Consider the following 12714-nt stretch of genomic DNA (forward strand, 5'->3'; position numbering starts at 1 on the left):
GAAAGAGAACATAAGAATGCATTGACGACACGTGAGTCCATTTGTTTTCAGTCATGTTTCTCAGCTGTGTTCTATGGCCACAATTAATTAACACTCATTGGCAAAGTCAGCAGGTTTGGCTGCCAAACTTTTGGTTTTGTCAGTGCTTGTTTTGTCATGGTTTTCGCTTGTTATATATTACTGAGAAGCCCTTTTAGCGGCCATGCACTTTATAAATAAATTAAGAGTAACTCAACCTCCACTTCTTTCACACTGGTGATTACCACCGCTACATTGTTCGCTGGCTTTCCAATGGATTTTCCAGTGTCCTGTCTCGTCCAAGAAGAAAAGGAGACAAGGATGAGAATGACATTTGAGCCTCATACACTATGATTAAGATCTATCGCTAGCAATTATAATCTATATAGCTATTCCATACAAGGATATAAATATGAACAATACATTTGAAATATAAAATGCAAGTAGTTTGTCCAGTTCCTTCTGGTCCTTTTGGTATTTTTCTCCCTGTTATAAAAATTTACACAACAGTTAAGTATAGGATTGCAGTGTTATCCCATCCTTCTCCTCAAGACAAAAGGAAAGAAAAAGGTTTAATTTTGGGTTCAGCTCATCCCTGGGTCACTCTAACTTATTAGTCATGGTGACGTATTGGGCTTCCAAATCTGAAAATTGTTCAAAAGATTAGGACATGAGGATGCAAAAATAAGGATTTGCCTAGGTAGGGACCTTTTTGGATACGAGATGCTTCTTCACTTGCCGCTGTTGCCCACCCCTTTCCTGCAGAAGACATGTCTAGGATGATGGCCACCTCCCTCCTTCAGGTGACGTTTCAAGAATGGTGGCCACCCCCTTCATTCAGAAGACCTTGTTAGGATGGTGGCCACTCCCTTCCTTCAGAAGACCTCAATAGGATGGTGGCCACCCCCTTCCTTCAGAAGACCTCGTTAGGATGGTGGCCAACCTTCAGATGACCGCCTAAGGATATTGTAGTCTGCATAGTGTTTGCACCTACTATGTGGACCTCTTCTCAGGGGTACAATCTGTTCACGGCAATATATCATTTTTCTGAAACATCTCAAGTGGTGACTCCTTCATTCATGTCTCCCACCTCAATTAGTTTTTGGGTGATGGAGTTGGTGCCATATGTTATATGGTGTTCAGTACCCAGATACCCTCTGTGGTATTAGTGCATGCCCACTAAGATTATACCTAATCTACCTTTGTCTCTAATTACAATGAAATATTACAGTTCAAGTTCAAGTTCAAAAATTTGTATAGCGCACTACTCACCCAGAGGGTCTCAAGGCGCTTGAGGGAGGGGGGGTGCTTTACTTATCGAATATCAAGTTTTTAGTTGTTTTCTAAAGGAGAGGTGGTTCTGTGTAAGGCGGGTGTCGGAGGGGAGAGAATTCCAGGTCTTGGCCGCTAAGTAGGAGAAGGATCTTCCCCCCCCCCCCCCCATGGTGGATCTTTGGATGCGTGGAATAGCAGCGAGGGCTTGATTGGACGATCGTAGTTGGCGGGTGGGGGTGTAAAAGGACAGGCGCATGTTGAGGCATTCAGGTCCTAGGTTGTAGAGGGCTTTGTGTGCGTGGGTGAGGAGACGGAACGTTATTCTCTTGTTGACGGGGAGCCAGTGGAGGTCTTTTAGGTGACCGGAAATGTGAGCCTGGCGGGGGATGTCTAGGATGAGTCTGGCTGAGGCGTTCTGGATGCGTTGGAGTTTTTTCTGTAGTTTGGCTGTCGTTCCGGCGTAAAGGGTGTTTCCGTAGTCCAGTCGGCTTGTGACCAGTGCATGGGTGATCGTCTTTCTTGTTTCGGTGGGGGTCCAGCGGTTGATTTTTTTTTTGAGCATACGTAGAATGTTGAAGCATGATGATGAGACGGTGTTGACTTGTCTGGTCATCGAGAGGGAGGAGTCCAGGATGAAGCCCAGGTTACGTGCGTGGTCTGTTGGTATGGGTGCGTTTCCCGGGGCTGGTGGCCACCATGAGTCGTCCCAGGCGGAGGGGGATGATCCTAAGATGAGGACTTCCGTTTTGTCCGAGTTCAGTTTTAAGCGGCTCTTCTTCATCCAATCGGCTACTTCTTTCATCCCTTCGTGTAGGTTGGTTTTGGCGGTGTTTGGGTCTTTGAGGGAGAGGATCAGCTGGGTGTCGTCTGCGTAGGAGATTATGTTGAGGTTGTGTTGGCGTGCTATGGATGCGAGGGGACTCATGTATAAGTTGAAGAGGGTAGGACTGAGTGATGATCCTTGTGGTACGCCGCAGATGACTTCGGTGGCCTCTGATCTGAAAGGGTTGAGGCGGACTCTCTGGGTTCTTCCGGCGAGGAACGAGATGATCCAGTCCAGTGCTTTTCGTTGTAATCAGACGTTGTAGAGGCGTTGTATAAGGGTGCTATGACAGACTGTGTCGAAGGCTGCGGAGAGGTCAAGTAGGATTAGGGCAGCAGTTTCTCCGTTGTCCAGTAGAGTTCGAATGTCGTCTGTTGCTGCGATGAGGGCGGTCTCGGTGCTGTGTTTGGCTCTGAAGCCGGACTGTGAAGGGTCAAGGGATTTGTTGGATTCGAGGAAGGTGGCAAGCTGGCTGTTGACGACTTTCTCAATTACTTTGGCAGGGAATGGGAGGAGCGAAATGGGGCGGTAGTTCTTAAGTTCAGTGGGGTCTGCTGTGGGTTTCTTCAGGAGGGCGCTGAGTTCTGCATGTTTCCAGCTTTCCAGGAAGGTAGCGGAGTTGAGGGAGCAGTTGTTGACGTCTCGGAGATGGGGTGCGATAATGGAGTCTGCTTTGTTGAAAATGTGGTGAGGACAAGGGTCGGTTGGCGATCCTGAGTGGATGGAGTTCAACAGGCGGATGGTGTCTTCAGTGGTGATTGGGTTCCAGGCGCAAAGGTTGTTGGAGGGGGGTTTTGGTTCGGAGGAGTGTGGGGTGGACTGGTCTCCAAAGCTGTTATGTATGTCAGCGATTTTGTTGTGGAAGAACGAGGCTAGAGAGTCGCAGAGGTTTTGGGAGGGAGTCATGTCGTTGGTGCCGGCGGTGGGGTTGGTAAACTCTTTGACGATGTTGAATAGTTCCTTGCTGTTGTGGGCGTTGTTGTCGAGCCGATCCTTGAGAGCTGATTTCTTGGTGTATCGGATCAGTTGGTGGTGTTTGCGGGTGGCGTTCTTGAAGGTGGTCAGGTTGTCAGTGGTTGGTTTTTTTCGCCAGGCTTTCTCACCACCCCCTTTTCTGAATCGTTTTGTCCACCATAAGCGTGGAAGGGTATACTCAGATGGGAGTCCCTTGCTCATTGCACCATCAGGATTCAAGCAAGCCGGGCCGACGACGGCTGAAATGCCAGAAACCGGTCCCCCGGGAGCTTGTTTCCTTCCCAGTGAAAGAATTGGCTTGGTAGTTTGGTTTGCCCTGATCCCATGATGCACTGGGACAGGGACAGACTAATTTGCATGTAGGCAGGTTCTGAGCTGGGATGGTGCAGTGAGTTAAAAAACTGTGATGGATCAAGCCCTGATCTGTTGACAGGGTAAGAGTATTCTGCTTAATTCAGAAACTCTGTCCATCACCACCCCCTTTTCTGAATCGTTTTGTCCACCATAAGCATGGAAGGGTATACTCAGATGTGAGTCCCTTGCTCATTGCACCATCAAGGTTCAAGCAAGCCGGGCCGATGACGGCTGTAATGCCAGAAACCAGTCCCCGGAAGCTTGTTTCCTTCCCAGTGAAAGAATTGGCTTGGTGGTTTGGTTTGCCCTGTTCCCATGATGCACTGGGACAGGGACAGACTAATTTGCATGTAGCCAGGTTCTGAGCTGGGATGGTGCAGTGAGCTAAAACACGGTGATGGATCAAGCCCTGATCTGGTGACTGGGTAATAGTATTCTGCTTAATTCAGAAACTCTGTCCATCACCACCCCCTTTTCTGAATCGTTTCTCGAGGGTGTGGCAGATCTTCTTGGATTTCTTAAGGTCATCATTGAACCAGGGGGCTTTTTTGCTACCTTGCTTGATTTGATGGTTTTTCAAAGGTGCTAATTCGTCAGCGCTGTGGGTGATCCATTGCATGAGGTTGGTGGCTGCTTGGTTTGGGTCCGATGATTTGGCAGGAGGGTTTTGGTGAAGTGATGTGAGGAGCCGATCGGTGGTAATTTTGTTCCAGTTTCTGCGGGGAATTGGTTGAGGGTGGTTGTGGGTCGTGGTCTTATTGTAGTTGAAGTGAACGCAGCTGTGGTCCGTCCAGTGGAGAGCTGTGGTGTGATTGAAGGAGATGTGCTTGCTGGAGGTGAAGATTGGGTCGAGCGTGTGTCTGGCATAGTGGGTGGGGGTGTCAATGAGTTGTTTGAGTCCAAGGTTGGAGATGTTGTCTAGAAGGGTGGTGGTGTTGCTGTCGTTGTTCTTTTCCAGGTGGAAGTTGAGGTCACCCAGTAGAATGTAGTCCTCGAGGGGAGGGCGTGTGGGTTGATGAAGTCAGTGATGTCTTCGCTGAATTGTGTGCGGGGTCCTGGTGGCCTGTAGATGAGGGTGCCTCTGAGTGTGGTCTTGGGCTCGTTGTGGACCTGGAAGTGAAGGTGTTCGGCAGATGCGAGGTTTTCGTCGGAACTGGTCGTGATGCGGATGGTGTTCTTATGGACGATGGCGATGCCTCCTCCTGTTTGGTTGGTGCGATCCTTTCGGATGATCTTGTAGCCGTCCGGGATGGCTATGGCGATGTCGGGCGTTGATGAGGCGTTCATCCAGGTTTCTGTAAGAAAGGCGACGTCCGGTGATATGGTGACGCGCAGGTTCCAGAGTTCAATGGCGTGTCTGTGGACCGAGCGGGTGTTGAGCAGGATGCACTTCAGGTGGTTAGTGTCGGAGCTTTGTGAGGAGTTTGTGGGTTTGGTGTGGGTCCTGATGCAGTTGAGCTTGCAGGAGTGGCAGGTGAAGGGTCCATGGGTGTGTCCTGGGGCGGCTTGGTAGCAGTCTGGGAGACGGCCGGGGTTGAGTGCTGAGAGGGTGACAGCGTCGTGCGTTATGCGGGTGGATTGGATTTTGCAGGGGCCAGGGGGTCTGGCGCAGGGCGGGGTCCAGGCGCGGACGGGCGTAGACAGGCTTACCTTTGGGGTGCCTTTGGCGCGCATAGGGCGCGACCGCTGCGCGTTTGTGACTCTGCCATAAGTGGATAGTGGATGGGGGCGGGGCGAGGGAGGAGCAGCTGGGAGGCGGGAGCAGGGTGGCAAGGCTCGGTGGAAGCTGGAGGGAGCGGGGGTGGGGCCGCGGGGGAGCAGGGACGGGCTAAAGGCACAACAAAATGGGCGAGACACAGGCTCAAATTGGAAGATACAGGCACAAAGGGGGTCGCGTGCACAGAAATAAACAGTGGCACAAATGGCTGGCAGTAATCAAACAATGCAGCAGGCGATATCAATGGCACAAGCAATGCGCGATACCAGATGGCACTAATCAAACAATGCAGACTAATCAAGCTAATTAAACAAAGCGTTATCAATGGCACAAGCAATGCACAATACCAGTCAGGATGCAGGGGATACTACGATCGAAGGCAGGGAGGGGCGAGCTGCGAGTGGAGCGACCGGTTCTGACCAGGTCAGCATTGCTGGCCAATCATTCATGCCAAACTGCTAGGTAAAGTATGTCCCACACTTTCAGTAATATTATAAAATCAAATTCAGTGACCATTCTCCTGTTCATAAATAGGTAGTTGAGTTAGATTGTCAGTGTGAGCGCAACCTCTTCCCAATTAGGTTTATTGAATCACTAGTCGGGACAAAAATATCTGATTAACCTTTTTTCCATCCTCCATCTTACTTCTCAAAACAAAATTTGCATACAAATGCCCTCATTGTGGAGGTTCATGACTTAATAAATTGGGGAGAGGATGTAGCTAGAGCAGGCAACCTCGAAGTTGGGGTACCAGGTTTGAGTCTCGGCAATGACGCTCAACATCCTGTGATTCTGAGCAAAACACTTAATCTCCCCGTCCCTAACAAATGAATGTGTCCATTTGTAATGAAACTGGTGCTCGTGAAAAGCCCTCTGATACCTGTTGTTGTGGGTCAAGTTCGCACTATATAATACTCTATAAAAAATAAAATAATACTAATAAAAGTCAGATATAGATTTTAACGGTAAGATGGCTTTTTTCAAGAGAAACTGCTAGCAATTAGAACCAATCTGGACCTTTGTGATTTCTGTACTTTCTGCCATTCTGGGCCTGATTCACAAAGGTAAACTGACACTTTTATGTATGTTCACTCTTTTTCGGTTTTCATAAACTGCAATTCAACAGTAACTTTACGATTGCATAGTCAGGCAGAGAACTCTTCCACAGTCAGGACAGACACATTTAAAGATAGCCAGAAAAGCGATTCAACACCCATCAGGGGTAACAAGTGCTATATGAATGCAAATCTTTCTTCCCTTTTATCCCTCCGCTATCCTTCTCACTCCAAGTAACTGACTAATATCCACCACTGAAATTACTTCATATTTCACCATATTAATTCACCACTAATCCTTTGTAGGATCCTGAATAGCGTGTGTCAACAAGCGCTATATAAATACAAACTTTTTTCCTCTATCCTTCTGCTATCATTCCAAATAACTGACTAACCTATCCACCACTTAAAATGTACTTGCATGTTTCACTATACTAATTCAACACTTATCCTCTATGGGTTCCGGAGTAGCGTGCTACTCGTCTAAAAAGCGCTTCGACGCCTCGTCAGGGGTAGGAAGCGCTATGTAAATGCAAATACAATACAATTAAATCATAGTTTGTGAACATCCGAAAACAGTAATCTTACATAATAGTCTCAGTGTACCTTTGTGAATCTAGCCCTGAGTGTTTCCATGGGGGTGACCCTTAAATGGTGGATTGGCTAGATGCAGTCTCTCCAGAGGATGCTTTTTCCTGTACAACCACGGGTTCTCCATCCTAAAGGTCTCAACACTCTTGAATAAGGGCAATGGGAGTCCTGCCTTTATCTCAAACTACTCACAGTAGGAGGGCTGGCCAGATCCTAATATTGTCAGGTCTTTCCTCATCTAGTTGTGATTTATGTATGTTTTTCTTTACTTGGTTGAAATATTGTCTTCACCTGCTATATTTAGGTTTTTGGAATAAATACAAATTTATGTTTTTGCAGCGTTCTACAACAAATATATGGCTTGAGTTCCGTATACATAAGTGAATATAACCTTTTCTTGCAGAAGACCATCACAGACCTTTAAGTGTCCTTCACTTATTTGGGGTTGAAGTACTAATTCCCCTCCTGTTGTCTCTTGTGTTTTGCTGCTTTAGTTCCCGTCCTTTATCCATTCGCAGAAGAGAAACCCTCAGACAAACTTGAGAGATCCTGACATGATGTGGGACTTCTGGACTCTTCGCCCTGAGACTCTGCATCAGGTTGGTCAACTAATTACAATTATTTTTTACTTTATTCTAAAGAAATAGCTCTGGAAATATATTTTTTTCAACATAGCTTAAACTGCTTGGATGATTCAAACATGTATAGAATTAGATGTGTAAAATATGTAATGCAGAATTTGTGCATATGTGCTTGTGTATGTGGTTCATCATTTTAACTTATTGAAGTATATCCTTTTTTTGACTTCTGTACATACTTATGTATAATGCTTGTTTTCAGTGGGTGCTTATGTGCATGGAAATCTATGTAATACATGGTGTGTATAAAAAAAGTGTAGGATTAGAAATAGTACCTCTTCCTACACATCCTGAAAAACGTACTGTTGGTTTCTCTCAATTTCATTTGGAAATTTGTAGAGTGCGGATAAATTCCGGAAGACGTGAAGGCGCTCATACAGTTAGTCTGTTGTGCGAGGAGAAGAGTTGCATGGTCCCATCCTAAGAGGAGGCATTATAAGAAAGAGCCAGCTCTTCAGAGCCTTACTGAAAGGAAGCTGGGCTTGCATACAAGACATAGCATAAGGGAGAGTTTTCCAGAGCTTGGATGTAGCCACAGAAAAGGCTCTCCCTCCCCTTCGGAATAACCAACACATTTTTCCCTGAAGAACGCAGCTGTCTCAACCGCACGTATTGTTGGATAGCGGAGACCTCTACCATAGGGGTAGCTGGTGGTGGTATTCTCACTGTAGCATTGTCCAAAATAATATTTACCACTTCCTCGGTACCTGCTGATCTAATGATCAGATTTCCTAATGTAGGGTTTTGACCTCTTGTAGTGACAGACTATGCCACAGTACTCTGGCTTTCAGCCATCTATGTTCTGTCAGCGATCAATTGCAGCACTGGTGCATGTCTGTGCTCTCTGTGCTAATACCTATAGAAGATCCCATTGGAGCCGCTTAGTGTGCATGCAGAATAAGGGGCATCGATTCTATCAGATGTTCCATTTGATCATCAGGAGGAAGGATATTGATAGAGGGCTTTGGCCATTGAGCACTGATCTGATAACCCTTTCCCATATGGATGTCACCCGTACCAGCCTTGTGCAAGTAACACTGAGTTACCGTCACGACCCTTGTAATATGTTTAGAAGAATAACAAGGTTAAAACTCCCTTCTCCATGAAAGGGGAGAGGCAAGAAGAAACTCGCTTTTGGCAGAGTACTTGTTAGAAGACATGAACTGGCCCTTCTGAGATACAGCTTGGCAGAGCATTGCAGAGGCACGCTACTACTCGCTGTCAAGACGGAAGAACATAAGGCAGTGAGTTTGTAGAACGGGGAACGAATTCTATGGTAGGTTAGTGTGTCAATAGCTTGATGAAGCTTAGCCAGTATGAGAGGACGTTTCACTGTAACTATACCCCCGGGGAAACCAGGAACTGTACCCGAGAACTGAAGATGAGATGCACACTTCTCTATCTGAAGGTAGAATCGGAGTTACCAAACAAAAAAGAGGAAATCTGTAGGCAGGTACCACAGCATGTTTTTAGTCGTCGGAGCCTTTTTGCAATAGGAAGACAAGAGTTGGTGCAAACCTATAGTTGAGTTGAAAACCAAGGTCGGTTCAAGACAACAAGGTTCAGTATAAGTAGTAGGTAGAAGAGAAACCAAGAAGCTGATAAATGGAAAAAAACCAAAGGTGATTGACTGGAGATACACGTGTAAACTATAGTGTAAAGTACAAACAACTGATGTTGCCAGACAGTCTTCAGCGTCCACTAATTTTGAAGTCCGCTCCTGGTCCTCAGGTTGCTGTAACAGTGTGTTTGGGACGCAACGCTGAAAGATGTTGCCCTCCATGTCTGCAGTCTCCAGGTCCCCATTTCTCTTCTCCTGTCGTTTGTTTTCTTACTAACTTCCTAAGAGTCTTATGTCAAACCCTGACAGGTGGCTGATAGTACTTGGTTCCAACAACAGTTTTCACAAGTACCAGACAACCATTTTGCGCCCCAGCCAGTTGTCCTGGTCCAGGTAAGGGGGTACCAAGCATTTAAGAGATGAGATCTCACCGTCTCTTGCCAACTTCTTTGTCTGTTCATGGAGATCCCAAGGCCCCAACAGATTATTTCTGTACCTGCTTCTGTGAGCTGTTTAACAGGCCTTCTGTAGTGAGAGTGCAACCAATCACCTGTGTGCAAAGGCTAGGACACTGAATATCCCTTTATTATACTGTGTTTATAGACTTGTACCATGGAGTCAGGTCATTCTTCTAGACTTGTTCTCAATACTAGCTTGACCAGGCAGATCCATTTGTTGACTATCATGGTTGAGCCCAGCAGCTGCAGCACAATGCAGATATTAGCCAAGAATGGGAGCAACATAGTCACTGGCATAACAATAGCCCCTGTAGCCCCCACGGTGCGGGGGGGGGGGGCGAGCTCTAAAAGGACCCCTCACTGTGCACAGGTGGTGGAACCCTGGCATAAGAGATCCTGACTGGGACTTTTGCATGGGGGCCCTCATGTTTTGTTACGCCACTGCATAGTCACGCCACAAGAAAAAAGTCAGGAGACTTCTGCCCTAGTGTTATTACATTATTGGTATCCTGCTCCAAAACAGAAGTGACTCAAGAAAAGACATGGAGATCCACTTGTCCCTGCCTTGCTAGCATCTAAGAATATCCTACCCTAACAGTCTTGGTGTGAGGTAACTCCAACACTGAAGACAAATGACATCCATGTGTATGTGGCAACACAAAAAGAAGATGAAAGGATGTAGGACGGAATGCTAACCATTGTTAAACATTCACCCCCAGTCATAGATCTGGGTTAAATCCATTGTGTTTTTGCTCATGATGCCACCCCAGTTTGGATCCAGCCATATGCAAATCAGTCGTGACACATGCTCCCTGTGGGAACAATCCAGCCCGATCTACCAGGCCAGGTCCTCCTTGGATCTGAAAACATGCATTTGGGACCTGTTTCAGGATATCACCCCATATCAATCAGGCGAGCTTGAATCCAGTGGCATACTGAGCACATGTATGTATGTATGTACCACCTGCCAATCTCTACTGGAATAAGTTCTGAAGGAGAAAGATTAAGGGTTGTAGTCCCAAGTGGTGCTATCTGGGCTCTCTTGGTCCAAGCAATCCACCTCTTCAGGATGCAGTCTCCTCTGGAGTTTCCTTTTCCTATTACCCCTCTGTTGCCAAAGTCCCTCAATCTCCCCTTAGATCCGAGTGCAGGTTTTACCACAATGCCTTTAAATTTCAGGTCCGATATCTTGGATGCCCTGAGGGCAACTGAAGGCTAGGAAGTCTGTCTTTTCTAACAGCCCTCATTACCAGGACATCTCCTACCTATTCAGGTGCAACTTCCACCAATACAGGCGAAGCGGCCATCCTGAAGGTCCAACCACAGGCACAGTTCCCCTAACCCAGCTGGTTCTACCTGATGTGATCATTGTGCTGGTCCCAGGTTCAAGGCAAGTTGGCCCTTTCACCCCAATTCCCCAGCAACGGCTTCCTCTTCATTTGGGAGTAACCAGCAGTCACGGAGGAAATGTGTCAGAGGGAATGAGAAAAAGACACTTCCAGCCCCAACAGAGATTAATACCTCACCACTCTTAGTCCATGTCTCAGGGTACCGACTCCACATCACTCGGGTCTAGCGTTTCTCTCTGTGCTACCATTAATGGATCCACCATTACAAGGCCCCTTGAAGCGATCAAGAATACCTTTGCTCTATAACATCTACACACACCTCCATCTAGGCAAGTGTTGACTCAGTTGGCATCCAAAGAACATCTGCAGTAGGAAGCCAGTCTCCTCCCTTTCACAGCAGAAGATCAGGCCACAAAAAGGGTGTACTGATGCTACTGTCGATTAGGATTCTTAGACATCCTGCAACACACAATCCGCAATACAGGACACAATGCATATGAGCTCCTAACAGACAACTCTGAGAACTCTGTTTCTCACGAATTAGCCTCACATCAGAGGAATAAGCATGGTAGATTCAGTGATGAGATTATTATGACAGCCCCTGTCACTGAATCCTCCTTCCTCCTTCCTCCTTCCTCCTTTACCCACAAAAGTAAGTAGTGCATTATTGAGTCCTGAAGAAATCTACAGTTGTTTGCAACATATCAGCCATACTTCAAAGTTGGCGTGTGAAGAACATCAACTATTTCAGTTTTGCATGAGTTAATCAGCACAAATAATACTTGTTTAATCAATCAGTAATCTTATAAAGCACAACTAATCACCTGTGAGGATCTTAAGGTGCTGAGTGGGGTCTGTGTTTCAGTTGAAGAGCCACGTCTTAAGGGTCCTTCCTGAATTGTGGCAGCGATGGTGATTGCCAGCGGTGCAAAGGCAGGGAGCTCGCTCCAGGTCTTCGCATCAGTTAGGCTATCACACATCTCACACAATTTTAGTTTCCACCAACCACAACTCTCTTCATTCTCCTTATTTTTTTAAATATGGCACATTTGATGCCAAGAGTGTCTGTTTAGTTGTGGGATCCAACAAAACCTGTGTGTTCTTGTTAGGTGCAAGCTTCCTGTTCCTCAGGATAGGGAGGTAACTTCCAGACTTCCAGTGATGTTCTCATTGCTCGACTTCTCATTTGTGGTACAACTATATGCATATAATGTGGTAGCAGAACATATAGGTACTGTAAAAATTGTGGTCACCACAAAACTTTGCACGCCCTCTTTCTGGACCTATGCATGCCTTTTGAGCAGAATGATGCCGACAAAGGTGGTGCTGAGGCTACCACTGCTTGACAGATTACTTCATGTATACCCGCATCCTCTTTCTGCATGGAGTCCTGTTGGGTATCACAACATCCGTTGTGCTTATTGTAGTACCATTCGCGTCCTATAGGGATGTACCAGCCATTAATGCTGGGCAGTTATGAGGGATACCTTGCACCTGTGCGGCTGACAGTATTCGAGCCTCGGGTCGCATCCACATCCTGTGATTCTGGGCAAATCACTTAATTTCCCTGTGCCTGAATGTGTAATGTAAATACAGTGCTCATGTAAAGCACTCCAATACCTTTGATTCGAGTTCGCGCTATATAAATATGCAAAAAAAAGTATACTCGTGAGAATTCCTTGAGAATTCTTATAGTAGTGATGCAAAATGTTGCCAGGAAGATCTGCATGACTTTTCTGCTTAGACCTAAGCTATCAAATGCTGCCTTTACCCCCTCCCTTTCACACTGCAGTCAGTGGTGGTGCTGAGAATGAGAAAATGGTATGACATACAGGTAGGATATAGTTGCCTTCTTCTTGGCTCACTTACTGTTAAAATGGATTTGTCCTTGTTTAATGTA

The 12714-nt window shown here is 46.5% G+C and overlaps 1 protein-coding gene across 1 annotated transcript in view; it reads left to right on the forward strand.

Annotated features, from left to right (window-relative positions):
* LOC147729277 (catalase-like) overlaps positions 1 to 12714 on the forward strand; it is a 94888-nt gene that overhangs the window by 46665 nt on the left and 35509 nt on the right. The window contains exon 5 of the mRNA XM_086959592.1: positions 7303 to 7407. Within this exon, the coding sequence (XP_086815718.1) occupies positions 7303 to 7407 (105 nt within the window). The remainder of the gene's footprint in view (positions 1 to 7302; positions 7408 to 12714) is intronic.

The sequence above is a fragment of the Lissotriton vulgaris genome, chromosome 2_2, assembly GCF_964263255.1.
Source record: "Lissotriton vulgaris chromosome 2_2, aLisVul1.2, whole genome shotgun sequence".
NCBI classification, from domain to species: domain Eukaryota; kingdom Metazoa; phylum Chordata; class Amphibia; order Caudata; family Salamandridae; genus Lissotriton; species Lissotriton vulgaris.